General features: G+C 46.6%; 1 protein-coding gene and 1 non-coding gene across 2 annotated transcripts; one reads left to right on the top strand and one right to left on the bottom strand.

The window, feature by feature from the left end:
* Nucleotides 1–551: 551 nt before the first annotated feature.
* On the bottom strand, nucleotides 552–12,569 carry LOC144941098 (von Willebrand factor C domain-containing protein 2-like). Its single transcript, XM_078867581.1, has 3 exons — nucleotides 11,633–12,569; nucleotides 3,980–4,109; nucleotides 552–968 (listed from the first exon to the last, which is right to left on the bottom strand). Exons 1-3 carry the CDS (start codon nucleotides 11,987–11,989, stop codon nucleotides 724–726), a joined length of 732 nt encoding a protein of 243 aa, XP_078723707.1. The 5' UTR covers nucleotides 11,990–12,569; the 3' UTR covers nucleotides 552–723.
* Nucleotides 12,570–15,018: 2,449 nt separating this feature from the next.
* On the top strand, nucleotides 15,019–15,090 carry TRNAQ-CUG (transfer RNA glutamine (anticodon CUG)). The gene has a single exon. It is a non-coding gene; the product is annotated as a tRNA-Gln (tRNA).
* Nucleotides 15,091–16,398: the final 1,308 nt, after the last annotated feature.

The raw sequence follows: 16,398 nt of genomic DNA on the forward strand, positions 1-16,398 counted from the left end.
GTGGGCAGCACCACGCCCGGACGCCAACTTTGTCTCCCCGCAGTGGTGATATTTACACACCTCATCAGATACTCATTTGAGGCTAAGTCGACCTCTGGGAGACCTAGGACCGGTTCAAATAATCGTCAATGGTGTTGGCCGTGAGCAGGAATCGAACTCGGGCCGCCGGAATCGTGGTGCAGTGCGCTAACTACTACACTACATGGGATACAGATGCATGCACACACATACACAAAGATGCATGCGCACACAAAGATGCACACACGCACACCAACACTGGGCGACATAAGTAATGAATACGACGAAATAGCGACGTCTTCCATAGTCGTTCTACTTATATGACTCGGATTGCCATCTCTGAGGGACAAACCACTTAAACATATCGTGAGAATAATACGTTGTATAAGCTGAAGATGGGAGAACCACGTGTTAATGCATCATCTCGTGTGGTGGCAATATTACATAACTGACAAAAAGAACTAGACTTTTAACTTTCCCCGGGGGGAACAGTTTACTGGATTCCCAGCACAGCCACGATTATGGGGGAAAACCAGGACAAGGTGGCAACACTATAGCAACAATAATAATAATATAACCCAGACGTCGGTGTTGACGTCGTAGGGTCGCTTATGTCTGCAGCCGCACCAGTCGGCCAAATGGTTGCAACACCGTGCGATGTAGGGAAAGGCGCCACCATACGAACGCAACCCCTCGTGGCACTCTTCAGAGGACCCCCTGCTGCTGCTGCCGTCCCGTCTCCACCGCCGTCGCCGCCTCGGCCGCTTCCTCCTCCCCCTGCTGGCCGGACGCGCACCTGCGGAGGCGTTCGCAGCGCGCCAGGCGGTTGCCCTCCCAGTAGCCGGCCTCGAGGCCATCGTGGCAACGGCAGCGCGTGCACTCGTCCAGCCATACGTGGCTCCCGCCGGGGATCACGCGCCGCCCGCCCGCGTCCGCATAGCAGTTGGGACCTGGCGGGGCAGGGCGGGGAGGAGGTGCCACAGTGAAAGGTCAAGAGGTCAAGAGGTCATCGTGACCCAGGGGATGAGCGGTCGTTGTAGAGGTATCGCAAGGTCTGAGCTCAGCGACCGCCTTGGCTGCAAGCATGTGGGCGCCACGGTGGCGATATGTTAACTACGCTCACCTAGTATACAGGAGGTCGTGGGTTAGATCCTGATGCCTGTTGTATATTTGGAGTATATATGTCACTCCCCATGGTTGGGTGGATTTTTTTCGGGTCCTCCAGTTTTTCCCTCCATATTTAGAATCAACGTGGATTCAGATTATTGAGCTGCTATACGTGACCACGTGATAAGCCATTTAATTGAGCTATAATTTGTGGCCAGGTCGCTTTCGGAAAGAAAAAAAACGGTATAGCTCAGTGGGCCTTACCTGGTAAAATAAAAATTACATATATGTTTATTATCATTACGATTGTTTACCTAGGAAAACATCACTGAGTCTCATGACTCTTTTTTTAGGAGAGACCTGCCGAGTTAAATGCAATGTACGCGCCGTCTGCTTCACGGTTGACGTTAAATATCCCGCGGCATTTTTCGAAAAAGACGAGGAATTCCAACGGGTGCCTGCGTCGCAGTCCAAATTCGATCTACACATCGGACGTAGCGACCCTGCTGGCAGACTCACGTGCAGATGAAGACAGCTGCCACTGAGGGGCAATCCCCTTTATCTAGACTTCAGCGGGGCAATGGAACAGTTGAGATGAGATGTGATTAAAAAAAGCACTTTGACTCACGGAGGAATTTAAGTGCTCTACATAATGCACATCGTTATCCTTCTTGCGGGTAATGCCATCGCATCTGGCTTTCGCTTTTTTTCCGCAAGAGCCCTTGGCTGTTGCACAGTCGACACTTCTAACTGTCCACACATTTATAATTTACAAGGATAAGAACGCGAATGAGCTAACAGCCTTCACCTGTCTTTATCTCTGCAACTTATTTCACCAAACGCTGTATTACCCCTTACCGGAAACGGTAAGGGGTTTGACAATACAATGGCTGGGGAGATATCACGTTTCACGGCCGAGGTGAGAGATAAGTGAATGCACTCTGAATATGGGCAGCGGGCAGTTTTTTGCAGGATGCTATATCATCTCGGGCGCTGCCAATAACAAGAGTGGGACGTGCATTGAATGTGAAATTATCAATAATTCAGTCCGGTGGTAGGAGGTGTTTCCCACACCAGTGAGGTTCATGTTGTCAGGGACGACCAGCGAGTACATCGTGGGTGTGCGCTAATGAGCGATTAATTTACACATTGTTTCATTTTACACGCATTTTGCTTACGCGATGTCGCCCACAAATAAACTTAATATTATAATTTCATTTCTCTCTCTTTTTCTCCCACCATTTAAAGATATACATGTGTAACTGTTCTTATTTGTCTTCAATATATATATTTGCTCTATTTTACTTTTAAAGGATACATTACATATATGAATACTGTGCCACTTTGTGAGGAAGTCAACAGTAGTTTGGTATACTGGGTCCCTCCATATGAATACGTAGCTTCCACTGCTGGCTCAGGGCTGTAAACTCGAGATAAGCACCATCTGAATGCTGATTTGAGCCAGAAATTACGTTGACCTGACATCACGTACATGACATGTGGCTTATTTATATACTTGTTCATCAAGCGGCACATTCTTTACCTTGCTGTCCTGACAACATAACATTGTTGACGTCAGTCCTTCAGTCTACATTCAATGAGTATTCCTGCTGCGTAGGTTTTCGGGTGGGTCCGTGCACTGCTTGTCATCACGTCCGACGTTTCAGCTCCCACGTCCTGAGAGCTTCTTCAGGGACCGAATAGCTCCCAGCACGTGGTGCAAAACTTCGTGCGTCGTGCCGACCAACGTGCGATACACATCGAAGAGCTGTGTAATTTGTATAACTGCATATATGTTAAACTTCTTTCACACCGTACGTAGCCAACCGTGCTTAATCGGAGGTGCAGGGTGAGGGACAACATCGCTTGTCGATGCCAGGTCCATGTGCATATTGCTCATATGCTGAACAGTCACAAGAGGGCGCAGTTGCGTTACTCCAGTAGGACAGGTCTCCCTTGCTTTGATGTCTCAGTATGTGGCCTCTGGCCTGCCTATACTAAGCACATCCATTCATGAAATCCAATTAGGAACATTTCTCCCCCACTTCATACAATGCCAGACATTCCTTTTAAAATAGATATTGCCTTTCAACCATCTCTCAACTTGAGTGATGTAAATATTAATGGGCACCAACCCAGAGACGAAAACCACACAAAATCACACACACACATGCAAAAAATCCATCTATTATTTATAATGTCCATCTCTTTGACTATCCACTGCTGGATGACTCCCTCATGCAAAGTGTGTAAGTCATCGGGGTTGTTTGTATGTATGTAAGTTGAACATCTTCCACATCGTATGTAGCCAACCGTGCTAACCGGAGGTTTTACATTACTTCACCACGCTGGTCGCTGCAGGTTTCGTGAAAGTGGGCGACCAGGATCAGTTCAGATACCACTCCAGTCGTCGGGGTCATAGCGCAGTGTGCTAACCGCTGAACCACCGCTCCATCCGATTAATAATGCAGTCATGTATTTGAAATTAAGAGCCAACCTATTCACGGATGTCAATATCCGAGCCAATGGAGGAAGCATGCATGTTGTGCTGGAATCAAGGGGAAACGTATCGGAGAAAATGCACACGTGCGAGGGGGCAACACTATCTCATACAGAAGAGACAGATGTGACCGTTAGTCCGCAATGCACTCTTAAATCTAGACTGAAGACTAATTTATTTAGAGGTGCTTTTTGTGTTTAGTTTGGTGTCCTTCCCCCGCACCTCCGATAAGCACGGTTGGCTACGCACGGCGCAAAAGAAGTTCAACGTACGTACATACTCTGCTCTACCTCCCCGCCATCTCTTCGCGAGCCAGGGTGCGTGACAGAGCGCGAACCGCGCCCTCACACTCACCGTCCTTGCAGGTGGGGCAGCAGTCGCCCTTCTCGTACACGGGGTTGACACAGGGAGGGGGAGCGCAGTCGGCGACCAGGCAGCGCGGGATCCCGTCCAGCTCGCACGTGCACTGCTCACAGGCGGACGGCTGCTCGCCAAAGGTGGGACGGACAATAATCCCGTACGGTTATTCAACGAAATGCACGACTCTGAGGTCGAAGCGATCTGCTGCTCAAATTAAAACTATGAACTTAACTGGAAACTTTTATCTAACCAGGTAAGGTACACTGAGATATATAGCTCTTTTTCACATGCGACCTGGCCACCAATGATAGCTCAATGGAGTAGCTTATCACGTGGAAATTTATAGCAGCCAAATACTCTGAACGTGTGTTTCTAAATGTGGAGGGAAAAACCGGAGGACCCGGATGAAAATCCACACGACTACGGGGAGAACATGCAAACTCAAAACATACAGCAGGCATCGAGGTCGGGATCAAACACACGACCTGTATACCAGGCGAGGTAATTAACATCTCGCCACCGGGGCATCCCAAATGAGCACTGAGGTGGCGCCCATCTCCTCATTCTCTATCTCTGAGCCGTAGAAGGAAATTACACGTTCCTGTGGCGGAGGTTAGTTTATCCGTAGGACAACTGCTGTTGACTTCCCCACAAAGTGGTACCTTATTTTATAGACCCCCAGAGAGACCATGAGCCGAGTCATTTCACAACTAGGATTTGATCTAGCATCCTTCTAATTGCGAGCCTGGCCGCTTAAAATTATAGAGTGAAATTGGAAAACACAATAATACAGCACAGTTTTATTATTATTGTTATATAACGTACTTTGGATTTTTAAAACATCAAAATGCGACCGCATCTCAAGGCGGGAAGGGACGCGATGCTATGGGATGAACTGAAATAGGGTCAGGGTGTGATGGTAAGGCATAAAAATTGGTCATAATGTGATGGGAAGTGATGGGTTCCACATCGTATGGATGTGTTGGGATGAAATGTGGATTAAATGGGTCAAGATCACTTGTGATGGCGATGCCAGATGTTCTTCTTCCCAAAGTGTGTCCCAATGTTTTTGTACCTTGGAGATATGTATGTCTGTTGAACTTCTTTTCTTACATAGCCAACCGTGCTAATCGAGAGGTAGCAACTCTAGATGAGGCTAGTCTATGATGGGATGAAAAAAAAATGCTTCTCTTAAGAGTAGGCCTGCCTCCGCTGTGTTCAGACTCGAGCAGTTTCAGCCGCAAGCAGAAATCCACGTGGGGCTCGGTGAAATTTCAGGACATCCAGCCCGGCTGCTTTTCTCTACCGCTCGTGTAAACGTGTGTATTCGTGTAGCCACTGGAGCGGCAGTGAATTTGGCAGAGAAAATAGATCAGAGACGAATGGAAGCCTCATCAGTGGCACCCCTCCGGAGACTCCACAACCCGAAGCCGTCAGTGCCCAGCTGCAATGTGAAAAGGTAATTTGAAACGGGACGCGCATATTCCCAACCGTACTTGCGTACGTGCGTGCGTGCATGTCCTGCTCAGCTCACGGCCAACACCAGTGACTATTATCTAAACTGGTCCTGGGGCTCCCCTAGGTCGACTCAGCCTCATATGAGTACCTGATGTGGTGAGTGAACATCAGCACTGGGGAGATAAAGGCGGCCGGGCTTGGTGCTAGCCACCCAACCCCTAGTCTGCCGTGTCAGCCTTCATAGGTGCTCGCTAACAACACTTGCCCCAAAAGTCTGTGAAGGTTATAAGGGAGGTCTTTGTCTTTGTGTATTTGTGCATTGAAATGGCTTGGTTCAGTGGTGGTGCTAGCCCATTGGGGGTCATAAACAGACATACTTGGGGACTGCCTTTCAATGTAAACTCCTAGTAAAGAGATATAAACAAGAGGTAGAGATGTAATGAGGTAAGAAAACATGCAGACAAAAATATAGATTAAGTAAAATGAGATAAGAGAGATGCACACAAGATAGAGATGACACAGATTAATTGCTACTGTTACGTTTATTTCCTTGTTATGTTTATTTTAATATGAACCTCTATTTAAAGCCCCCTTATTTTCCATGAATCCAAGAGCCATTGGGCTTCTTGGTATCATACACTTGTGCTTGGTTTACTTGATGCCAAGCGCCACCACTCACTTGATTGTATGTGCATCGGTTGTTGAGAAAATGTTCGGTTATGATAATGATTATTTTGGCAGCATCATACCTGAATTTGTTTTAGCCCATGAGCCAGCGTTCTATGCGTGGCCAGGTGCGCTGCATTAAAATTGGACAAATTAACAGTGATCAGTCGAACTGGAGATCGAATTATATTGTATAGACGGTGGCCAAATTAATCAGTTTTTAAAATAATCCCTGTAGTAGGTCAGCCGTGCGATGGCTATGAATCGCGGTCGTCACTTGATAACACACATCACGACTCTGTGTTGCCTCTAAAAATATACAACTAATATATTTTGGTAAATATGAAATGAGATGTGGATACCATCCATTATTAATCATTTATGAGCACAGAACCAACGTGGATGGAATCCACATTGTAACCCTTAGCGTGGAAGTGAAATTAATGATGTATGGAGGCTTTTAGTGAAAGATGTCCCACACCAAATGTACACGTTTCAGCTATACTCAAAAGTAATTAATATTGTAAAGTGAAATCCTGATAATAGGTTTTTTCCCTTTTATCTGGCAACAAAACAGGTGTTAAGATGTTAAAACACCAAACTGAAACCTTTTACAAGGAACCATGTCTACATTAACCACAATGCTTGCAGTCAGAATGCAAACTAAAAACATACTCTGATAATATATGCATTGTCCTTGAAACTGATTGGTCCACACCAGAGACAGCTTTCTTTTGAGCCTCGTCTCAAACGGTGTTTGACCAGAGGACGCCAAAATGCGTACAAATCCTGTATGCGAGTCTGCAATCTCTTCAAACTAACTTATACACTACAGATAAAGGTGCAGCCCTCCAATTTTTTGCTATCACCACTGCTACAAGAGGGAGCTCCAGAGAACCCTTCAGGGAGATATTTTTTGCAAACTATTCCACGCTTGCCAGACGTCTTGGGAGCAGTGGGAGTCCCTCCACGCTACCCCACCACACACGACCTGCCAATCGACGAACTTAACTGTTGTGTTACACTCCGCTGCTCCGGATGCAGTTGTCTGGCTTGACCACCTGAATGTGAAATTGTAGTTTGTTGCTCTGCGTCCACATCAGCCATACTGCTGGGTGGTCGGGGTGATTTAAGAAACTCTCTTCATTGTTTCAACTGCTGCCCTGAGATATCAAACTGGAAACCTCTGGATTGCAAGTCCAGTGTGCTAACCATGACACTGGCAGCATCTCAAGATTGTAAAATATAATCCGAAATGCATGTCTGTAACCCAAATGTAAATTATGCGCGTATTATAATTGTTTTACAATGAATAATCTTAGCCCTAGCGCATTTCACAATATGAGCCAGAAAACAAAGTTAATAATTACGTCTTTCCCATGACCAAAAATGTCCACCATCTGTGCTCCGCTGTTCCAAATTGTAGAGAGAGAAACAAATTAGTCTGGGTCTCTTTGGCAACTTGCCATATGCCTCATGTTTTCCGTTTTGCCGAGGAGCCTGCCTGTCCGTGTGTGCCTGTCTAGCATCTCCCAGGAGCTCGTATTTTCTCACAAGTTCTAGGTAAACGCAGCATTGCGAGTTCGTGGGAAGCGAAAAATGCGTGGGTTCCACACGCTCTCGTTTCTATGCGACGTACGTTGGTTCCTATCACGGGAGGGCAGGGACAGAAACGCGTCTGTGAATATAAACGAACTGCGATGTCAACCAAAAAAAAGAACAAAACTCTGACCGGAATGAAAATGCCGAGGTCACAGAACGGACCCAGATCGAGCCAGATGTGCTTCCTTATAACGTTCACCGCATGCGTGTGTGCAAACGGGACGGTCCCTCGGGTGTGACTTTAATGCAAATATGTGGCGTATTGTGGGCCGAGATGGTAACTACCTCGCCTGTTATGCAGGCCGCTCATTGGTTCAATCCTGATCCCGACTCTGACGCCTGCTGTATATTTGAAGTTTGCATGTCTCTCTCTCTCTCCCCGCGGTTATGTTGATTTTTCTAGGGGTTCTCTGGTTTCCCCCTCCACATTTAGAATCAACGTCACGTGTTTGGAGTATTTGGCTGCTACAAATTCCCACGCGATAAGCCACTTCGTTGAGCTATGCTTTGTGATGGCCAGGTCGCTTCTGAGAAAAAAAAGCTGTACAGCTCGTTGTGCCTCACCTGATAAAATAAAAACATTTGTTTAGTTTTATAGCTTAGTGTGTGCGCGCGTGCACAGTGTGTCAACTTTGACAGCAGCGCTGACGTCAATGCACGTGTTCCAACCCCCATCCCATCGTGAAATAATGGGAAGGCCGTCACCCCCCCCCACTTCTCGTGCAGCGATGCAAAGATTCCGAGAGCGAGTGCACCGCGTTGCCTGTGCAACTGTTGGCTGGCGACGACTGACATTGTTAGGGGGGGGAGGCGCGGAGGTTGGTGGCGAGAGAAGAGAGAGGGAGTCTGTAGAGATGGGGGGGGGTGGAGAGAGAGAGGGGCATGGCAACTGGTACCGGGCACCCAAGAACTCTGTCTCGTAATAAAACGATGGGTCGGTTGGGTGAGAGGTCATGTGGGTTTTGAGCGAAAGGAAGAGAGAGACAGAGGGATGGGAAGGAGTTTGTCCCTAATCGCTTTGTGTGCCTCCAGTGAGCCGTTGGGACTGTGTGGGTCAACTCGCGGCCACCTGTCTGCAACTGTGTGGGAGCAGCACATGCTGTGTTGACCGCGCGCCCGATGCATTCGTTTCCAGCCTTGCATACCATACAAAGCTCTCCTCTGTCTGGCCAAGAATTGTATATGGGTCCAATTACGTACTCTATCGTCACACTGATCATTCCGAAGAAATATCTTATGCAACGTTGGTTAGCACACTGAGCGATCGACGGTTCGATCTCCAGGTGCGGTATTTCTTAAATTCACCCCCTTCCGTCCCCCCGCCTCTGTACACCCAGCAGTATAAATGAGTAGTACATCTTAGTTAATCTATCGGCAGGTCGCATGTGATGGGGTAAAGTTTGGGATACTCCCACCTGTTTCCAATATTCATGGCCAGACCAGCATCAAGCAGTAGGAATTAATACGCTGTAGAGGCTCTTCTTCCAGCAGCGGCGTAGGCAGGAAATTGCAGGGCTGCACCTTAACCTTTCACTTATTAGGAAAGCTATCTCACGATGACTTCTGTATGAATTTGAAAAAAACAATCTCTTTGTGCGTGACAGCAATGAGATGGATCAGATTAGTTATAGTCACGACTTTGCTCTTGTGTTATCTATATAAGCTCCATAATTACTGTAATTGTGGATGCCTTAAATCATTGGTGTGGTCATTCATGAATATTTGGTCCGACTTGAGCTGTCTAACTTAAACAAATAAACCTGTCGCTTAACCAGTGGAAGTTTAATTATTATTTTTTATTTAAAATACGGTCACTGATAGTCGTCAATGACTCGCGGTTTTACTCGACTCGCCCTCTTCTACGATATCATAATCAGGAGCAGCAACAATGGCAGCAGATGCAGCGGCGGCAGCAGCGAAAGGCTATCGTGAATTAATTGTTGTTGTTTATTTGTACTGCAGGCAAATGCCGCGAAGGAAATGCTTGTTTATGTCATTGACTGCTGTTTGTAGTTGGCCCCTGGCTGCGCCAACGCGCAGCACTTCTTCTCACGCGACAAAGATCAAACCCCTTCTTACATTTATCTCCACCGCGATTTTCAAAAATGCAAACCTCTCTGCCAAAATGCCCTTCCAACCGCGCACCACATGGAAATGCTTCCAACGTATTAGACACTCGGTCAAAAATGCTTTGGCCAGTCATGAAACGGCGATCCTGCTATTTTTACGAGATGCTAAACCCTACGCGCGAAAGATTGCCACGTTCACTTGCATCCGGCGGAGCAGCGGTATAGCGGTTAGTGTCAAAGCCAATGAACCTCGACACATGAGTTTGATTGCCAGCCATGGCTAAACACCAGTGGTGAGTGATATATGAAGTGGTCACCCGCACTGACCAGCGTGGTGAAGTGTGGTAAAAAAAAAACCATGACTGACACAAACATGGGAAGGCCCGCATCCAGCAGTGGATTAACAAAGGTCTGTAAACATTTCATGTATTTATCAACTCTTAAGTCCAAAACAGATATTTGTCTTATAGATACGACCCAATGTGATAAAATAAAATAATATTAAAAGCAGACAAACGTAAAATAACACGCCTTAAAATATACTCATTTAAAAGTTATCACAACTCAACGTACTTTTCCGCATAAAGCAATTGGTACCACTAATGGTTTGCCATTATCGGTGTTACCAAGTGGACCCAATCCAGATATTTTAACCTGTTGTATCACCTGAAATAAAAAAAACATTGCGTTCATGTCAAAAAATAAAAGTCACCCATTTGCCAACAGTTTTCCATCAACAACACTTTTCATCAGCCATGATTTAGCTACTGCTGGATGAAGGTCTCGCCATGGCATTGCCTTCTCTCACAACCCAGCGATGATGCCACAATCCAACTCGCTCCGGGCCACTGTCTGATCTCTTCGCTCCATCTCCATGCTGGTAATCCTCAAGGGCGTGTGCCCTCCGTTCACTGCACTTCCATCATCAGTCTCGTCCATATGCCACGATTATAGCTATATCCGATTAATGTCTTAACTGTCAATATCACGTCTCCAATGTCAGTGTCTATGTTTCTGATCCATCTGTTAAAGTAGAGGGATGTCAAAATCCTTTTTTGTTGATAGGTCTATCTGTTTGGCAGATTCATCCTATTTTCCGCAAATTATTTTGCAGATAAATGGAATAAATTCACAGATGACACAGTAAATAATATTTTTCGTGATGCCCCCCACCCCCCTACCCAGATAATCACGGATAAGAGGAATTCAACTGTGCTGTACTATAAAGGAGGAGACCCCTACCTCACCTTCCAAGACTAGGCACGCCTTTAGGGGGCAATTTGGTCGTACTCCCCGATGTATATTTTCCTATGTTAGGCCATCGGAGGTCGCGTGGGGGAAATTGAAGGCATTCCTACTTTTTTCAAGATGTCTGGCCAGCGTAGACGAGTATCCCACAACACTCTCACGCAAGGATCCTCTCTCTGTAGGCCCTTCCAGTGGAGGCTCTTCTGCCAGCATTGGCATTAGCAGGTAATTGCACGGGTGCACCTTTTAGCTTGAGTGTCCCATGTTGGCAGGCGGCTTGCAGATTTTGCTGGCAAGACACGCGGTTGCACTCTACAATGTGAATTACATTCGAGGTTTCATCCAAAGGGTAACTAAAACCGCAACGTACATTTGGCCGCAGTTCTATGGAGTACATGGAGTACACGGTGAATCTCAGTGAGCTTTCATTCACTTCAATTGAGTACACAATGAATCTCAGTGAACTCTTACTCACTTCAAAAAAATTACAAAGCAGTGAATCTCAGCGGTGAAAAATCTGTGTAAAAAAACGCACCAAGGGACCGCCTGACCATCTATCGCATCTCAATCATTCACAACCCCCCCCCCACCCCCTCTATCTCACCTGGAACTTGTGGCCCAGCTCGTACACGTGTCCCCGATACTCGCAGCCGACCCGCTCGCATCGCGGGCAGCAGTCGCTCGGGTAGTGGCTCACGTGCACGCAGGCGGGCGGCAGCGCGGCGCACTCAGTGCGCGCGCACGCCGGACCCTCGGTCGTGCACTCGCACTGCGTGCAGTGGTCGGCGTCCGGGAAGAACCACTCGCCCACGTAGTAGACGCTGCCGTTGGCTCGGCAGGTGCGACCCGTTTGGTGGGCCACGGCGGCGGCGCTCGCCACCGGCAGGCAGCCGCACCAGGCGGAGAGCACGATGAGGAGGAAACGCGGCGTGGGTGCCCGAGCGCGCAAAATTGGCCCCATCTTGATAATCGCACGCACGGTGGCACACTTTTCTCTCGCTCTCTCTGTCTCGCTGTGCGCTTGCTACAGTTGGCCGGAAAGGCTTCACACCAGAGCTGGTGTAATTTGTCGAAAGAGTTAATTCGCACTTTTGTTTTGCGCTAAATGTACAATACTTTAGTTAGCCGAAACGCGTGTTACTTTGAGGCTGATTTTTCTTTTTTTTTGAAATGTGTAACTCGAGCCTGACTGGCAATGTAATTTAAAACAAAAACGTTGCTCTCTACCCCAGTTAAACGTTACTTATTAACATATACTGTACTTATAAAACAATGTATATATTTTCAAAACAACATAGCACGCGTCCCGTTCGCTGGCGGCTCTTGGTAAACGCGAAGGAGACGGCGGTGAGTCGAGTCGGTTGCACACAGCGGGCTGAAGATGCTAGAGGTATTTGTATTATGGCTGTTGCTGCTGCCTTGTGATCCTGTGAGTCTATACCGGCGAGACGCGCAGCAGATATGCATCTGTGCGCGGTCACTCTCTCTGGCTGTCGGGAGCTGCTGCCTCCTCCCTCCTCCTTCCTCGCACACCCCTCCAACCTCCATCCCCCCACGCCGTGCCCTGGGGAGTGGCTCGCATCGCAACCCACCCCAGTATGGAAATTCGTAATGCGTAATGCGCAAAAAGAGCTCATGGCTGGCGCTGGGGCGAGCGGTGTTGCGCACCGAAATCCGAGCGTGTTCGGAGTTGTTGGGGGATTCCCATATTTTGTTGACAATGTTTGCTCAGAAATGTATTGCAACCGTGATATCGGTGTCGGCAACAGCAGCAGGGGCCACCGATCTATCCACTGTTGCGTGAAGGCATCCCAAAAGCCATTATCATGGATAGTAAACCACTGCAGCCGGCGTTCCTTCAATTTGAGGAATCAAAAAACTACACGAATTCTCTCTCTCTCCTGAAGGCCTCTCGGGACTTCAGACTTCGACATTGGCATTCAGTTCCTGGATGTACCGCTTACGCAAGAATATAAATTATACAAATGGATATACAGTTGAAATAGTCCACCTAGACCCTGCACACGATACTGATTTGCATCGCTTAATCTATTCTGTGGACGTACTCTCAGACGCGTTCCATTCCTTGGCCGCCACTTAGTGGCGTAGTAACTACATGATCAGCTCAGGGGGGGTTGGTGCGGCAATCGGTCAAGTGGGCCCCAATATTTGATTTGTCTCGCACGATCGCTCCTCGGCTGCTATATATCGCTGCACTCAAGGTCTCGAACATTTAACACTGTAGGGGAGCTCCATCTTCGCAAAATTCAACCACTACAGCTCAGAAGTACCTGCCAGAAATAAGTAATATTTTTTTAAAAACTTTTTAAAAAACACGCTTTCATGAAATCTACCGTACTCGTAATGGCAGAACTCCACGACTCCAGAAAGTGGGCCCGAAGCTTGCCATAACGTAAGAGTCCGTGGTCAATTACAGCCAACGTCAGTTGAGCGTAGACAATTAGAGCCAAGCCGAAACGTAACATATAAAAAAGAATGTTTTAAAATATGTGTTGTTTATGATAGAATATAGTATTGTCATCAGTATGACATAAGTATACCAAATTTGCAGTCGATACCACATTGGGAAGTGGGTTAAAATTGAGTTACACGATTTGAGGATACAACAACGACAACAACGACGACGACGACGACAACAACAACAGACAGAGTGAGTTAATAAAAAGCGTGTAATAATAAAAAGGGGAAAACCTATTCTCATATTTTGGTACTGGCAAAGAAGGTCCCATGATGGCCCGAAGTACCTCTTTGCAATGATACGTTCCTGCTCTAATTACATTCAAATACAATGTGGAAGGTTACGTGAAAGTATTTTCATAAAAAATACATTTAAACCACATTTTTAGTCGGGTTTTTGTACTTTTGACATTGTTGTTGAACACACATCTCAAGGTGGTTGTCAAGGGGGCCCCAACTCGTAGCTTTGGCCACCAGGAGAGGCCAAGGTGGGTGCCCCCACGCTAGTTTGGGGCCGTCCATAAATGACGTCACGCGATTTTGGACGATTTTTTTTACCCCTCCCCCCTCGTCACACGGCGTCACAAAAAGACAGACCCCCCCCCTCAAATATGACGTCACAAAGCTCTGCCCCCCCCTCAAAATAAAACATGCTTCAAATCGCTTTAAACTATTATCATTGTAGTGCGTATTTAATGTGGCGCTGCACTCTGATGTTGTAGGAGAAACATTTATATAAAAAAAAGTATATTTAATTAAGTAGAACGTGTTGTCTATATTTATTTAAAGTTGCGCATTTTCATGTGACGTCACATTTCTCAAACCCCCCCCCCCTCGTCACACATCGTCACAAATGTCTGATCCCCCCCCCCCCCAGGTGCATGACGTCATTTATGGACGGCCCCTTACGCTGCTGCCGCCACTCCGTCATTATTATTGACCATCGGCCATGATGCCCACCGTACTGGTCATGACGTGCCCTGCTCAAGCCCATTTGAACTTTCCTTCGCAGTTTGAATGATGCGACACGAACCTGCCCGCGTGTGTTCTCTCATCGTTGCCCATTATTCTCTAATTCACGAACGCGCTCGATCTCGTCAGATCTTGTAAGATAAGCAAGGGTACGCCTGGATTGCGCTTCAATGAGCAACTGCCTTGCGTGAGAGGTGTTATGAGCGAAATGCTGAGAGGCTGCCTTGTGTACTGCAGAGTCGCAGTGCACCGACGCAATTTGTTGCAGTGTACTTCTATGCTCCAACGTCCGTACTTCCCGCCTTCACCAACACGCACTGAGCAGCGTGGTAAAGTATGGTGAAATAACCAAACAACGTGCGCGGCGTGGGGAGGCTCCTCATCCAGCAGTGGATTGATTAACAAAGGGCTGTACCGTGCGCCATCGGTGTGATGTTATAGTAAGAGGGAGTGTCCAGAGACGTCTTTCACAGAATAGTTGTAGCACCCCGTAGCAGAGAACGACACTCATCTGTAAATGACGAGAGGCACAGGCGTGGCGGTTCCATGGTGTAATGGTTAGCACTCAGGACTCTGAATCCTGCGATCCGAGTTCAAATCTCGGTGGGACCTACATAATTATTTTATTATACTGTACCGATGAGTCTTAATTATGATGAAACCGCTCCGCAGTTCTGCATCACTGCTGCTGTCAGTCACATTTGCTGATTTTTTTTATGGTGACCGAAGACAAGATGACTATAATGCGCGAATAAGTAGATATCACGGAACGACTTCTGAGATTTCCTTCAAGTCATTTGTTGTCTCTACACACAGGGGGCACTACACTGCCCCACGTGTCCCGCTAGAGAGAGGCTTTCGTAGCCAAGATAGGCGAAACACTATATTAAATGTGATTGCGTTTATTTGTTTATATATGCAGTCAATTGTGAATAGACGGAGATAATAAACCCTTTATACTTGAAAACAATATTGGACAGACAGGGCGTAACGTTAGTGTAAGACTAAAAGAACACCAGAGAAATATTAAACTATCGCAAACACAACTGTCGGCAGTGGCAGAACATGCTTGTCAACAGGGACACTCAATTGATTTTGACAACGTTGAAGTGTTGTGTAAAACTAGTTACTACTGGCAAAGACTAATTAGAGAATCCATTGAGATTGAGAGAAACAGAAATAACTTTAATCGCTCAGACAGCTACAGGCTTAGTGCGGCCTGGAAGCGTATTATTAAATAAGATGCATTACAATTCCTTATAAGGGAAATAAGCACTAACTGATTATTAATGTAGCATAATCACAATAGAACACATTCCAAATGATTACTAATCTACAACTCGCATCGTAACAATAGCCTTATTACTAATCAAGTATATAATTACAATAACCCCCCCCCTCAAATCTTTGCACCTGATGAGTTAATGAGTTAATGATGACGTCACCCTGCTGCTGCTCTATATAAGAACGGGAGACACAGCAGAGCCTCACCATTCTGGCGAATTGCCCGATGATGCTGGATGCAATTACCAGCGAAACGTCGTACTCAAATTGTAAATGTTGTGGTTTCACGCTTCAACACACCGGTGGGCTAAAGCAGTGAACTATTTGTCTTTTGTCAACGTGACACTTTTTTACTGATTGGCCGTGTCGGGTGGTGGAGGGTTACGACACATTTATAAATAACGCGATCTAAACCCAAAAATCGTTGATTATGAAAACAAGGTATATTCGCAGGTATCTGAAACCTGGAATTTAACCCAGGCTCTCAGTAGCACTATCATTGTGCTCTGACCACGAAGTCAACCAGACACCTAGTTTCAGGATAAAAAAAATAATGTCCATGCTAACTACTGTTTATCAATAATAAACATGATGACATGAATGTGTTCAGGAAAAAAAATCCATGAGACTTACAGT

The sequence above is a fragment of the Lampetra fluviatilis genome, chromosome 24 (genome assembly GCF_964198595.1).
Source record: "Lampetra fluviatilis chromosome 24, kcLamFluv1.1, whole genome shotgun sequence".
NCBI classification, from domain to species: domain Eukaryota; kingdom Metazoa; phylum Chordata; class Hyperoartia; order Petromyzontiformes; family Petromyzontidae; genus Lampetra; species Lampetra fluviatilis.